At 35.7% G+C, this 13,476-nt stretch overlaps 2 protein-coding genes across 2 annotated transcripts; both read left to right on the top strand.

Moving 5' to 3' along the window:
- Positions 1 to 2,804: 2,804 nt before the first annotated feature.
- LOC114743680 (transcription factor KUA1-like) lies at positions 2,805 to 5,644 on the top strand. Its single transcript, XM_028931898.1, has 3 exons — positions 2,805 to 3,295; positions 4,192 to 4,400; positions 4,856 to 5,644. Exons 1-3 carry the CDS (start codon positions 3,007 to 3,009, stop codon positions 5,363 to 5,365), a joined length of 1,008 nt encoding a protein of 335 aa, XP_028787731.1. The 5' UTR covers positions 2,805 to 3,006; the 3' UTR covers positions 5,366 to 5,644.
- A 1,407-nt stretch (positions 5,645 to 7,051) lies between these two features.
- Positions 7,052 to 12,973, top strand: LOC114743679 (peroxisomal acyl-coenzyme A oxidase 1). Its single transcript, XM_028931897.1, has 14 exons — positions 7,052 to 7,306; positions 7,754 to 7,862; positions 7,996 to 8,057; positions 8,259 to 8,468; positions 8,715 to 8,802; positions 8,881 to 9,043; positions 9,342 to 9,540; positions 9,998 to 10,195; positions 10,731 to 10,862; positions 11,296 to 11,416; positions 11,502 to 11,612; positions 11,749 to 11,818; positions 12,215 to 12,398; positions 12,507 to 12,973. The coding sequence occupies exons 1-14, from the start codon at positions 7,169 to 7,171 to the stop codon at positions 12,714 to 12,716; spliced, it is 1,995 nt and encodes a 664-aa protein (XP_028787730.1). The 5' UTR covers positions 7,052 to 7,168; the 3' UTR covers positions 12,717 to 12,973.
- Positions 12,974 to 13,476: the final 503 nt, after the last annotated feature.

The following is a 13,476-nucleotide window of genomic DNA, read 5'->3' as shown; positions in this document are numbered from 1 at the left end:
TAACTAATAAGCTATTAGTTGAGACAGTAAATAGCCTCATCTTATCAGGAGAAGAATAGAAATTCAAATTTTGATAAGCTTAGTTATTGTAGGAAGTGGGAACTTTTTACGCTCCAGGCCTTTGAAAAAGGAAACCTCTCATCAATAAAAAGAAAAGGCATAAAGAGTGATGGATAATAATAATTAGGAGAGCTATTTGTGATATAATGACGTGTTGCATGGGGCAGGGTCAAGTTAGATAGTCTTCATTATGCCGCTCTATCCAAGAATACACCCTTTTATCCTAACCGCGTCTCCTTGGACCATATGGTTTGGTGACTCCAAATTCTACTCATCCGTCCATCACAAAATGAAATCAATTTTTCAATCGAACTAGTTGATTGATATTACTCCCTCCGTTTCTTATTATAAGAGACATTTGATGCTTATGACATGTTCCCATATATAAGAGACACTTAAAAGTTGTCTCTATTTTTTGTATTAATTTCTTATTTCATCCCTATTATTTTGTCTCCAATTCATACTCTCGCCCCCTCCCACTTTCTTTTTTTTAATAATTTAATTTTTTCTCTTATTCTCTCTCCTTATTAATAGGGACATTGTTGGAAAAAAAATACTATACTTTTTACATATTAATTGTCCTCAACTAATTTTAACTGTTTTTTTATCAACGTAATTTGGTTATTTGTCTCTTATAATAAGGAACGGAGGGAGTATTTCTTTTACTTTCCGAATTAGTTGGAAAAATATTTCCTTTTTCAGATGACTCTTTTAGATGACACTAATAATTAAATTTATCTATCACCAAAAAAAATAATTAAATTTATCTAAAATAATGTATTTCTTTCATAAATTAAGGCAACAAAAGCTCAATGTTGCTTTGACTATGAAAAGGTTGAGACAAAATAAAAAACGAAAATACATTTGCATATAATATTATCTACTATTTTAAAAAAAAAATGTAACATAATTTTAGTTTTTTATACTTAACATTTTTCATAACAAATATTAACAGAAAACCCTTAGTTGGAGGAATTTACGTGGCACGTAGAGTTCTTTCTAAACATGTTCAAAGTTAGACTTGATGCGTTCACACCTTTTATCAATATTTATTATTATATTTTTTTCCTTTTGCTTTTGATGATGTCGTCTTCATCGTTCCCTTTTTCTGCCTGACTGTCTCCCTTCTTTAATTTCTTCTATCTTTCTTACCTTTCTATTTGGTGGGAGAGAGGCTCATTATCCTGTTGTCCTTCATTGACCACCCAACCGCTCTTAATAATAATAATAATAATAATAATAAATCAACCATATTATCCCTTTCTTTGGATAAATTATCTATGGCTAACACTTAATACCATATTGTATTATTTTCTGGCAAAAAATATTATATTGTACTATTTATGAGTCGTTACAAAATTCTAAATTCGGTGCAGCTGGAAAAATCTCCCCATTTTATTTAGATAAAACTACAGTGACTTTTGTGGTCAGGAGAGATCCTCTTTTTATAACCCCAAAGGGATAACCAAAAAAGGGGGAAAAACTTAAAAAAAAAAATCCCAATAAAAAGAAACAAAAGAAAGCTTGAGATTTGCCTCTGATAATACTATGATTAACAGCCTCGAAACAAGCAGTTCACTTTACCGACACGATAGATATTTACATTATTGCATGCTCCAATTTTTCCCGGCCATTGGCGATATTTTTCAAATATTAATAATTAATAAATAAGCTCTATTTTTGTTATTTCCAAAAAATATGGGCACGGGATTCTATCAAATAGATAAAGAAACGAGAATTGGCGAGTATGACGGTCAACTGGAGGTGGCTTGTGGCTTGGGAGATGACTTGTAATCCAACAAAAGTCAGCAATAAAGTGCCATGTCAGCAAATACAGTCACCGTTCGCAGAAGAAACGAGGTGTTCAAAGTTGACCAGATAAGAACTCGGTGTTCATTTCAAAACGTGTATAAAAACTCCACAAATGTTTGATGATGCGTACTAAAATTAACTTCATTTCGCGAGATTTCGTGATCAAAGTGATATTGACTACTCCCACCTAGTTTAATATCCAATTTTATCTTCATTTTATTTTTTATATTTATTTGTTTTTGTCAAAATAATTTTTATAGTTATTTATATGATTTATAAAATATTTTAAAAAAAAGATAACACTCATTTATTATAAATAATTAATTTAAATAATATTTTTAATATTTATAAATTAGTTATATAACTCAAATTAATAGTATTACCTCCGGCCTTTAATATAAGATTTTGTTTAATTTTTATTTTGATTCTAAATATAAGACCCTGATTTACTTTGTTTCTTATATTTATGTATTCTTTTTCAAGATAGTTTTTTTAATAATAGTAGTTCTGATCAATATACTTGATTAGCAAAGATATTTTAAGAAAGACAATATATACTTATTATAAATAATTAACTTAACTTATTTTTTTAACATTTTTAAATTAGTTAATTAATTTTTATAATTAGAACAGGAGGTAGTATTATTTTAAGATGTTTTTAAATGAGATCATGGTTTATGAGTTGGAGGTTTTTATTTTTAAAAAAAAAAGTTAAAACGACCAAATTATAAGCCTACGTAAAAAGCGCAGGGGTGACGCGTCTTGCGGCAGGTATGAAGTGTTAGCCACGTCAACACGCACCACCCGACCATTGGTTCGTGCTTCCGAGGACCATGGGTTGATCCGGTCGCGAAGTATAGAATAATTTCCCCATTTCTATGAGGTACAAGAAACAGATATATGGATAGTGTTACATTATCCGCCGCCTCTGTTTCTCCCTGTCTAAACCGAGAGAGAGAGCAACAAACAATTAATACACCACAAAACAACAACGCTATTTCTGTCCGTGCCAACCCATTCTCCATTTCTGTATCGGATCATGTGTTTTTGATCACCTGTTGCCGATACTCTGAAGCTCAAGCCTAGTTTGTGAGTCTGTTTGATCGGAATTTGGCTGAATCAGAAGCCGTCAATATGACTCGGCGATGTTCTCATTGCAGCCACAATGGCCATAACTCAAGGACTTGCCCGCACCGCGGTGTTAAGCTCTTTGGAGTTCGATTGACCGATGGCTCGATCCGGAAGAGTGCAAGTCTGAGTAGTCTCAGCCACTATGCTGGGTCGAGCTCCGGAGCTCATCATGCTGGGTCCGTCAATCCGGGTTCGCCCGGTGACACGCCTGATCATGGTGCTGCACCCGACGGTTACGCCTCCGAGGATTTTGTTCCTGGGTCATCATCAGTTTCCCGGGAGAGGAAGAAGGGTTCGAATTCGAATCTATAAACATTTTTTTTGGTTTTTGTCCCACTCAATTTGTTTCATTTTCTTTTGTCTTGTTGATGGACTCTGGTTCGAAAGTATTCTTTTAAAGTCCTTAGCTTCTTCTGAGCTCATCGATCAAGTAATGGAAAAGGAATATTTCAACTGATAATCTTGTGTTTTGAGTTCTATCTGCATTTACTTTCGTGATACATGTTTAGTTTTGCTTGCTCTGTCGATTGACAGTATATCAATGTGTGACTTGGAATTTCTTCTTTATGGTGGTAGTATTGAAAATTACTGGACCACGAAGTTGAATAAATTTCTGAGGTTATTGTCTTCTGATGCTTGAATCCATAGAATGCTAGTATAGCATGCTTAGCTGCTTGGTTTCTAAAATTTAACAAAATTGGATGTTAGACAGTCGGCAGCAGCTGCTAGTGGTTATGAAAGGTTCCGATTATCATCATCAAAGAGGAGGCTATGTTCTCACTGACCATGGAAAAAAATAATTCATGAACCTCAATTTCTATTTTTTCCATTGGTCACTTTAGATGCTGAGATGATTTTAAACAGTAATTTAGGAAACGTAGATTGAAATTTAGTGAATGGCATCTGATACCCACATAAATGCTAGGGTAGAGCGTGAATTTAATTTTCACTGTTAATGTGCTTGCATTTGCATAGTCAGATAATGTCTTTATCAATATGCCCCCTCTTCTTCCCCCAAAAAATTGTAAAAAATAAGGTTCTTGTAAACTCCATCCTCTGGCATTGTTCATGATGATTTTCAGTAGATCTGTCAATTTTTTGTATACTAAAGACAAGAAACAGAAATCCATTGATTTATTGTGCATATTGAATTTTTGTTTGATTGATCTGGTAGCTTCTTTTATGCAGGTGTTCCTTGGACTGAGGAGGAGCATAGATTGTTCTTACTTGGATTGCAGAAGCTTGGCAAAGGTGATTGGCGCGGAATTGCCCGTAATTATGTTATATCAAGGACACCAACTCAAGTAGCAAGCCATGCTCAGAAATATTTCATCAGGCAGAGCAACGTATCTAGGAGGAAAAGACGTTCAAGTCTGTTTGACATTGTTGCTGATGAAGTTAGTATCCATGTTTAAACCCTAATATATGCATGATGGAAATGATGTCTCATAACCTATTTGATGGCCATTCATAAGAAAATCTGGAACCCCCCCCCCCCCCCCCCGGGCTTTCAATTCCTCTTGACACGTTAGTCCCCTTCTACACTCTATGGTGAAGAAGATAAGCAAGTGCTGCACATAGATAGTCAATTGTCATATTTTAAAACTGTTCGTTTCCAATCTTCTTGTGCTGAAGGGCTGATAATATCTTTAGATCGACTCACTTTTCTCATCATGCATGTTTCTGTTATTAATATAATCATACATTTTTGGGTAATTTGGAGATAAATATTGTATTTTCCTTGTATTAAATTATTAATATCCGTGATTAAAATAATTAAGTTTCACCCTCATTCCTTGGTGCTTTCTCTTCTAGATTTCATATACATTTTGTTGCCATTTTTTGGTTGCAGACTGCTGATACACCAATGGCAGAACAAGACTTCTTGCCGCCTTGTCAGCCAGAGGCCGAAACAGAAGGCAATGATCCCCTGTCAGCTCCCCCAGCCATTGATGAAGAGTGTGAATCCATGGATTCCGATAATTCAAATGATGGAGACTCTGCCTCTTTAAAGCCAGATAGCTCACAGTCATACTCGCAATTCCCAGTGATATATCCTGCTTACTTTTCTCCTTTCTCCCCATTTCCTTTGCCTTATTGGTCTGGATACAGTCCAGAGCCCACCAAGAAGGAGACAGTACATGAAGTGCTGAAGCCTACTGCAGTACATTCTAAAAGCCCCATCAATGTTGATGAATTGGTTGGCATGTCAAAACTCAGTTTAGGGGACTCTATCGGTGACTCTGGCCCTTCCTCTCTTTCATTAAAACTCCTCAAGGGGCCCTCTCGGCAATCAGCTTTTCATGTAACTCCCTCATATGGTAATTCAGACATGAATGGCAATGCAATCCCTGCAGTTTAAGGAAATCTTCTGGCGAGTTAACTTCAGGCTAGCTCAGTAATGTCACGATTATCTACAAATACGGGGTTCAGAACTTAGCTCTTGTGTTAGCCACGTATATTTGGTTGCGATAGCAGCATAGTTCTCTTCCTTTTTCACATTAATTATTAACTTGTTTCTTTTCTGGTAGGCTGTAGCAACTAGGAATTGTTTGGGTCTAAAACTTGTTATTTGTCAAGTTATCAATTACTTATTATTTATTTATTCCCTATAGCATAAGAGTCAAAAGTTGGTTCTGCAGTATGGCATCCTTCGAAGTAGTTGTTTCTTTTTTTCCTCCTTTCTTCCTTCCTTCTAGCTTTGGAATGAAAGAAGAGATCCTAATTTTTTGTTCTCCTAAACCCCGAGTTAATCAAGCATCCAAACTCTCTTAAAGTTTAACTCGTGGAGGCTGGTTGGCCCTAAGATTAATAAACTGAATTTGACCCAAAAAAATGAACCGAATGAAAGTAAGCTTTTTTGGGGAGAATTTTTTGGCTAATAAGCTTTTGAGAGAATAAACGCTACTATTTAACTATGAAGCATGGAAATAATCGATCAATCGATCTTGGGAACGGGTTTTGTGCCCGGCCTTTTCTCTATCCTCTCTAGAGGGTGATGTTTCGTAGCTACCTAGAGCTCATCATCGCCTCCGCCTTCGCTTGTCCGGGTTCTGATGTGACGTCGCGGAGTTTTTTGTTGATTCCGTCACAAACGATCATGTTTTGACAAAAAACAAATCGCGTAAAAAATTTGAATTTTTATAATACTGCTTTCAGTTCTAAATATAAGATTCTTTTGCAGTCAATTTGCACCTCAAATTAATCTTATACTCCTCCGGTCTTTATTATAAGACCCCATTTGACTTTTTATTTGGTCATAATTATAAGACCCCAATCCATTTTGTCTCTTATATTTATGCATTTTTTTCCAAGATAATCCTTCTAATAATGATAGTTTTAGCCAATATACTTAATTAACAAGGATATTTTAGGAATGATAACACTTATTTATTATAAATAACCAACTTAACTTACTTCCTTAATCTCCTCAAATAAATCAATTAGGTCTTATAATTAGGATCGGAGGAGTATTTAAGATTCGTGGTAACACGGAGGGAAAGGGGAAAAGAAAAGCTATAGGTCATCGATGAGAGTCTCTGTTATAATCTTTAACAAATTGCAAACTATTTTTCTTTTTGTCGTATCTTGTGGTCAAAACTATGGGCGCAATAAGGCGAGTGAGTGAAAGGGCATGGAGCTTCTCTCCACTTCATACAAAATAAAGCTTCTACGGCCAGACAGATTAAAATTTGAACCCTTTTAATCAAAAGCGACAACCAAATCCGCGTAATCACGACAGAGCCGATAGATAAATTAAAGTTGAAGCTTTAAGAAAAGACAAGAAACGAATGAAAATCCATTCCCATTTGTCTATTATTACAACGTACAGAAGGTCGGATCTGCGAAGAGGCCGCCAATGCAGCCTTGTTGGAGATCAAGGCTCGAGCTTTCCCCCCAGACTCGTGCTTTCCCACCAAACCCCTGCACGGCAACTTATTAATCAATTAATATAATTATTAATTTCAATCAATATTTATCACCAGGACGCACCGTCCTCCTTACAGGTGTCAGTTCAAAATTCAGATCTAGGAATTTTATATAATTTCTACATTAAATTAGGCCGAGTGTGTCGCTGTCGGTCTTGAACGAAGCTGGTATAAAAAATTCGGGTTTTGATTGTAAAAGACCAGCGTTGGACATTGTGTTCGTTTCGTTTCCGAGAATGGAAGGTGTTGATTACTTGGCTCCCGAGAGGAACAAAGCTCAATTCGATGTCGAAGAGATGAAAATCGTCTGGGCTGGTTCCCGCGAAGCTTTTGAAGTTTCTGATCGAATGGCTCGCCTTGTTGCCAGCGATCCGGTGAATGATTATCCTTTACACTGTTAATTGTTACTTTTCTTTTGAACAAATTTCCGACGTGTCTATACTTGGACAAATTATGAATTTTTTTAATAAAAAGAATTTGCTTTATTAAAAGACGAAAATTTGATTCTCGATTTGATATTGGCTTTCGATGGTCGGTAATTTCGTTACCTCCGGTTCCTGAAAGTTTAAATTGAAGATTTTGAGCTATTAGACTCAATGTGCCTCCAAATCAACGTGTTTTAGCCTTTCTTTCTGTTGGATGTGTCTCCCAATGAGAACTAAACTATTAGTTAGTTAAGGATCACAAACTGCTGCACAGCACCAGTATGTAAAGTATTTTGATACTAATTCATGTTTTCTTCTTCGAATAGGCATAGTAATAGACGTTATTTTGACTTCTGCAAGTACCTATAACCTTGATTACTTGTCTGTTCTCTCTAGATATTCAGAAAGGACAATAGGCCCATGCTTGGCAGAAAAGAATTATTTAAGAACACTTTGAGGAAAGCAGCTCATGCATGGAAAAGGATAATTGAGCTTCGCCTCACTGGTGAGCCTGTTGATCTTTTTGTCGTTTGCATTTGGTTTCCAAGCTTTTAATTTTCTTCTAAGGAAGGCAATTCGTTGCCCATTGCAATTTCTATATATCATGCTTTATAACCATGAAAGTTGTATTCTTGCAGAAGAGGAAGCTTCTAGACTTAGATTCTATGTGGATGAACCTGCATTTACGGATCTTCATTGGGTATAATTCAAGTTGTTTTCCTGTTGGAATTCCTTTTTTACGTACTCTATCTATCCTTAAAGGAATATGTGGGTCAAAGGGGTGATGCTAGTCTAAGGATTTCACATAAATAAATTGACCTCTTTTTCACTTGTCGTGATGTGCATTTGAGGCCACTTCAACTGCTTCTACTAAGTTTCAGGTAATTATATTATCTTGCAGGGAATGTTTATCCCAGCTATAAAGGGACAAGGAACCGAGGAGCAGCAACAGAAATGGTTGCCTTTGGCTTATAAGATGCAAATAATTGGTTGCTATGCCCAAACTGAACTTGGTCATGGATCCAATGTTCAAGGGCTCGAAACAACTGCAACCTTTGATCCTCAAACAGACGAGTTTGTGATTAATAGCCCCACACTGACTTCTAGCAAAGTGAGTAAACGGGATAATGACTGAGGAGAGCTTTTATCTATCATTTAGGAAATGTTATGATTTGAGATTCTATGATCTTATAATGTTACCGGATGCATTCATGGATACAACAAGGAAAAGATATCACACCATTTTTTCATTAGTTCACTATGGGCACTGGTTATTTAGGCTATTTGTCTAACATGCTGTGTTTTGGACAGTTATAAGATTTTGTCATCACTCCTTTTCCCCCTGATTTTTATGCAGTGGTGGCCTGGTGGGTTGGGTAAAGTTTCCACACATGCTGTTGTCTATGCCCGTCTAATCACTGATGGCCAAGACCAAGGAGTGCATGGTAACTAACGTATTTGAATGATAAATATTTGGTGTTAGATTTATATTTCTAATAATCAACTAAGCATGCAATATGTAGGTTTCATTGTCCAGCTGCGGAGTTTGGATGATCACTTACCTCTTCCCGGTATAACTATTGGTGATATTGGAATGAAATTTGGAAATGGGGCGTACAACTCGATGGATAATGGGGTTCTAAGATTTGATAATGTAAGAATTCCAAGGAATCAAATGTTGATGAGGTTAGCGGTTTTCTTTTCATTTTTTTTTAAACGATCTGTCATTATTGTCTTTGAATCAACCATCGTAGACAGATAAGTGGAAACAGCTCATTTTAAAATTTATATTTTTTGAGAGCATTGCTCTGGTGCCTGCTCTTACAATATGTTTGTAGAAGAAGAAGATTGCCTGGGAATTGTTAAATCCCGGGTATTCAAATCCTGAAAATGCTTAATTTTTAATATATGTATATGTGTGTATATATATATATATATATATATATTTTGTCGAGCACAATTTGATACTTTTTGAATCCACCAGGGTTTTACAGGTTACAAGAGAAGGAAAATGTGTCCAATCTAACGTTCCACGGCAATTAGTTTATGGTACGATGGTATATGTGAGACAGTCAATTGTGTCTGATGCATCCTGTGCTTTGTCACGAGCAGTTTGTATTGCTACAAGATATAGTGCTGTTCGAAGACAGTTTGGCTCTCATAATGGAGGTCTTGAAACACAGGTCAGACTTTGAACTTTCCGAAAGTGTTAGGTTGTTCGGGTGTTCACATCATAAGGAGTATAGTTAAATATTTTTATTTTAGGTCCATCAGAATTTTCTTAAGCAACAACAATGGTGATGAATATAGGTTCACTGGATTGAATTATAACATGACCTGATTCTTTTTCCTTATGAACTTGCTCCTTATTGGCTATGTATTTCAATATCTCATTGCCTAGGTTCCGGGAAATCTTGCTTTCCACTAATGTATTCTGTCCTCATTTTATGTAATTAGTAATTAATAATCATAACGGGAAAGCTGATGTAGTTCCCAGTGATCTTTTACACGAACACATTGGTCAGGTTTTGTAAGATCACTGGTTCAGTTGGTGATGCCTTTATTTTTGTGCCGATGGTTTTTTGACATCTGTATCTTTATTACTTGTGGGTCTTACTCTTTACTACTTGTTTTTTATAGGTGATTGATTACAAAACTCAGCAAGCTAGGCTCTTCCCGTTGCTAGCTTCTGCATATGCTTTCAGATTCGTTGGTGAATGGTTGAAATGGCTATATATGGATGTGACCCGAAGATTGCAGGCCAGTGATTTTTCAACATTGCCTGAGGCTCATGCATGTACTGCAGGATTGAAGTCCTTGACCACATCAGCTACTTCAGTATGTAACCATTTATCATTCTTCACCACTCTATCAAATGATTTTAGTCGCTTAGTCTAATTATTCTGCTTCTTTAGATGGCATGTGAAATATGAATATTTATATACCATCTGGGAGTATCTTTATGTATGTGCGTACATGTTTAATGGTATACAATCCTACAGTGAACTTTTCACTGGTGATGCTGGTAGTTAAGTTTCTGTTTTTTCTTGTCTTCTAATCATTTTAGGGCCTCCTCAATGAGTTGCTGCGCATCCCCCCCTGGAGCGGGTGCTTCATGCGATTTTTTGACTGTGCTTTTCTCATTATGAAGTTGTTTAAAGTTTGCTGCAATACAGTACTTATAATTTAATATCATTAATCTATATCTATCTTGTTATTTGTGGAATAATTAACTGGATTACTAATCTTCAGTTTAGAAGGTCCATTCCTCTCTGGTATTATCTTCGTGCTTTTGTCTTCAGTAGTGTTTGACACTTGACCTTGTTGAATTCATTCTTGTTCAAATAAGCTAAAACGCAGTTCCCCTTTGCAGGATGGGATTGAAGAATGCCGAAAACTATGTGGTGGCCATGGTTACCTTTGTAGCAGTGGCCTTCCTGAGTTATTTGCAGTATACGTTCCTACCTGCACTTATGAAGGAGACAACGTTGTGCTGCTTTTACAGGTTTCTTAATTTATATTGTGTTATCATATTTTGTCCCATTAGTTAATAGACTAGGTATCAAGCACGTCTTCAGTTTACTATGAAATTTGAACTGCAGTATGACACAATATGGAATTTTATTTTCTTACATTGGGTGTGGCAATGACATTTGTTATACTGATGTGGTGCTTTTAGTTTTTGTAGGACAGGTCATAGCTGTAGTATTTTACAACATTTAAACGTCATAAAAGCATTAGGAACATCCGAACATGTAAACCAAACCCTCTTTTTAATAATTTTATACTCCTGTTTGGTCTTTGTCTTCATTCTATGACTTCTCATTTCAGTGATCATTTTTGACGCTGATGCAGTCAGATTTTGGTGTGTTATTGGGTTAAATTCACTAAAGGTTGGTCTGTCAGTGTTTGACGTTCTCTTAGAAAATCTTTTGCAGGTAGCAAGGCATCTCATGAAGCCTACCTCTCAGCTGGGCTCTGGGAAAAAGCCTGTTGGTACCACTGCTTATATGGGTCGAGTGGAACATCTGATGCAATGTCGTTCTGATGTTCAGAAAGGTATAAGTCTATATTAAAATTTGATTAACTGAGATTGTATCGGTTACTGTGATAAATTTTGTCCTTAACTTCTGGTTGATGACAGCTGAGGATTGGTTGAAGCCTAATGTAGTGCTGGAAGCATTTGAAGCTAGGGCTGCTAGGATGTCTGTTGGCTGCGCTCAAGCTCTTAGCAAGTTTACCAATCCGGAAGAAGGTACATGCTTCATTATTGCCTCTGAGCATAAACATCTTCATTGGGGAAGATAGATGTATGTGTATGTAGTTTCCGGAGATCAAAAGAACGTGATTAAACATTACAATGATTGATGCTAAGAGTTTTCTGGACGCAGGTTTTCAACAACTGGCAGCTGATTTAGTTGAGGCAGCAGTTGCTCACTGCCAGTTGATTGTTGTTTCCAAGTGAGTTTCCCTATAATGTCTGTTAAGAGTCTTAGGACGATGGCTTGTCTTTTATGGCGTTTGGTATGGGGGAAATAGAAGGGAGGGGAGGAAAAATTTTAATTTGTTCGACTTGAAAAATTGAAGAAATAAGGTTAAAAACTTTCAATTGAATTTTATTATTCTTTTATCTTATATCTTCTCTTTATTAAAATTTTAAAACCCCACTTTTTAAATTTTTTTAAGTTGAGCTCATTAAATTTTTTTCTTTTCTCCCCTCCCTTCTATTTCCCTCATATTGGAAAAAAAAAAAAATGATATTATTGAGCTGGTAATTTAAGATATCTGAGTTGTATACTTGAAGATAATGCTTCATTGAATATTTAGCACGTTATTTGACCAACCCTTTGATTTCAGATTTTTGGAGAAGTTGCAGCAAGATATACCTGGGAAGGGAGTGAAACAGCAATTACAAATTCTCTGTAGCATATATGCTTTGTTTCTTGTTCACAAGCATCTGGGCGATTTTCTCTCCACTGGCTGCATCACTTCCAAACAGGGTTCACTTGCCAACGAACAGCTGAGGTCCTTGTATTCCCAGGTTCGTCCTCAATAATCTCAAGCTGTTTTACTTCTTCAAGGATGCCACATCCTATAAGGTCTAGAATTGATTATATGACTGCTAACTTCGATTATATAATGTCTTAAGGTTCGCCCTAATGCAATTGCACTTGTGGATGCATTCAATTACACCGATCACTACCTGAGTTCGGCTCTGGGTCGTTATGACGGAAATGTGTATCCGACACTGTACGAGGAGGCGTGGAAGGATCCTCTGAATGATTCAGTCGTGCCAGACGGATTTCAGGAATATGTGCGACCAATGCTGAAGCAACAACTCCGGAATGCTAGACTTTAATGAAGAAATTTGAATTGGGATGTGTTCTGGAGACAACAACGGGCAAATGCCCTGATACGTGTCCCAAAAGCTGCCTTGATAAGAAAGGTGGTAGTAAATTCACTTTGGATGATGGAACATGCACGTTATTGTATTGCGGCGCACAGAAACGCATAACTTTATTTGAATCTGTTTTATATGCGAACCTATCCGCTTTGTCTCCTGCATTAAATATTTTTTATCAAAATATTCCTAATTAATTTTAAATATAAGAGTTAGTTTATAGTGTAATTGTAGTCTTTCAGTTCTTAATATAAGATCTATTTAACTAATTTGATTAGATTAAAAAAATGAGGTAATTTAGTTAATTAAAAAAATATGATATCTTTTTCTTAAAACACTATGAGGGAATATCCAGAGAGATAATTTAAAAAAATTAATAAATATAAAAAATAAATCTTATATTTATGATCAAAATTAATTTAATAATTAGGTTTTATATTAAGGATCAAAAGAGTTTTTTTCTTTTAAGATTCATTATTAGGTGAGACGTACCATCCCCTTAAATAGTAAAAGTAATAGTGAAAAAGTGAGACATTTTTAAAGTATTAGTAACACAAACAATTTAACTGTTTTTTAATTTTAATAAATTAGGTAAAAAGTTTTATATATTTAATAACGGGAAAAGGATGCCATTGTTGGCGGCCAATTTCTCTTATCTAAATAATATATTTAAAAATATGAAAAATTAGTTGAGTTAATTATTTGTAACAAGCATATA

Source organism: Neltuma alba, unplaced genomic scaffold (genome assembly GCF_004799145.2).
Source record: "Neltuma alba isolate B1F8T4 unplaced genomic scaffold, ASM479914v2 tig00004091_pilon, whole genome shotgun sequence".
Classification (NCBI taxonomy): domain Eukaryota; kingdom Viridiplantae; phylum Streptophyta; class Magnoliopsida; order Fabales; family Fabaceae; genus Neltuma; species Neltuma alba.
The sequence above is the reverse complement of the archived record's forward strand: the minus strand, read 5'-3'. Positions and strand labels throughout refer to the sequence as shown.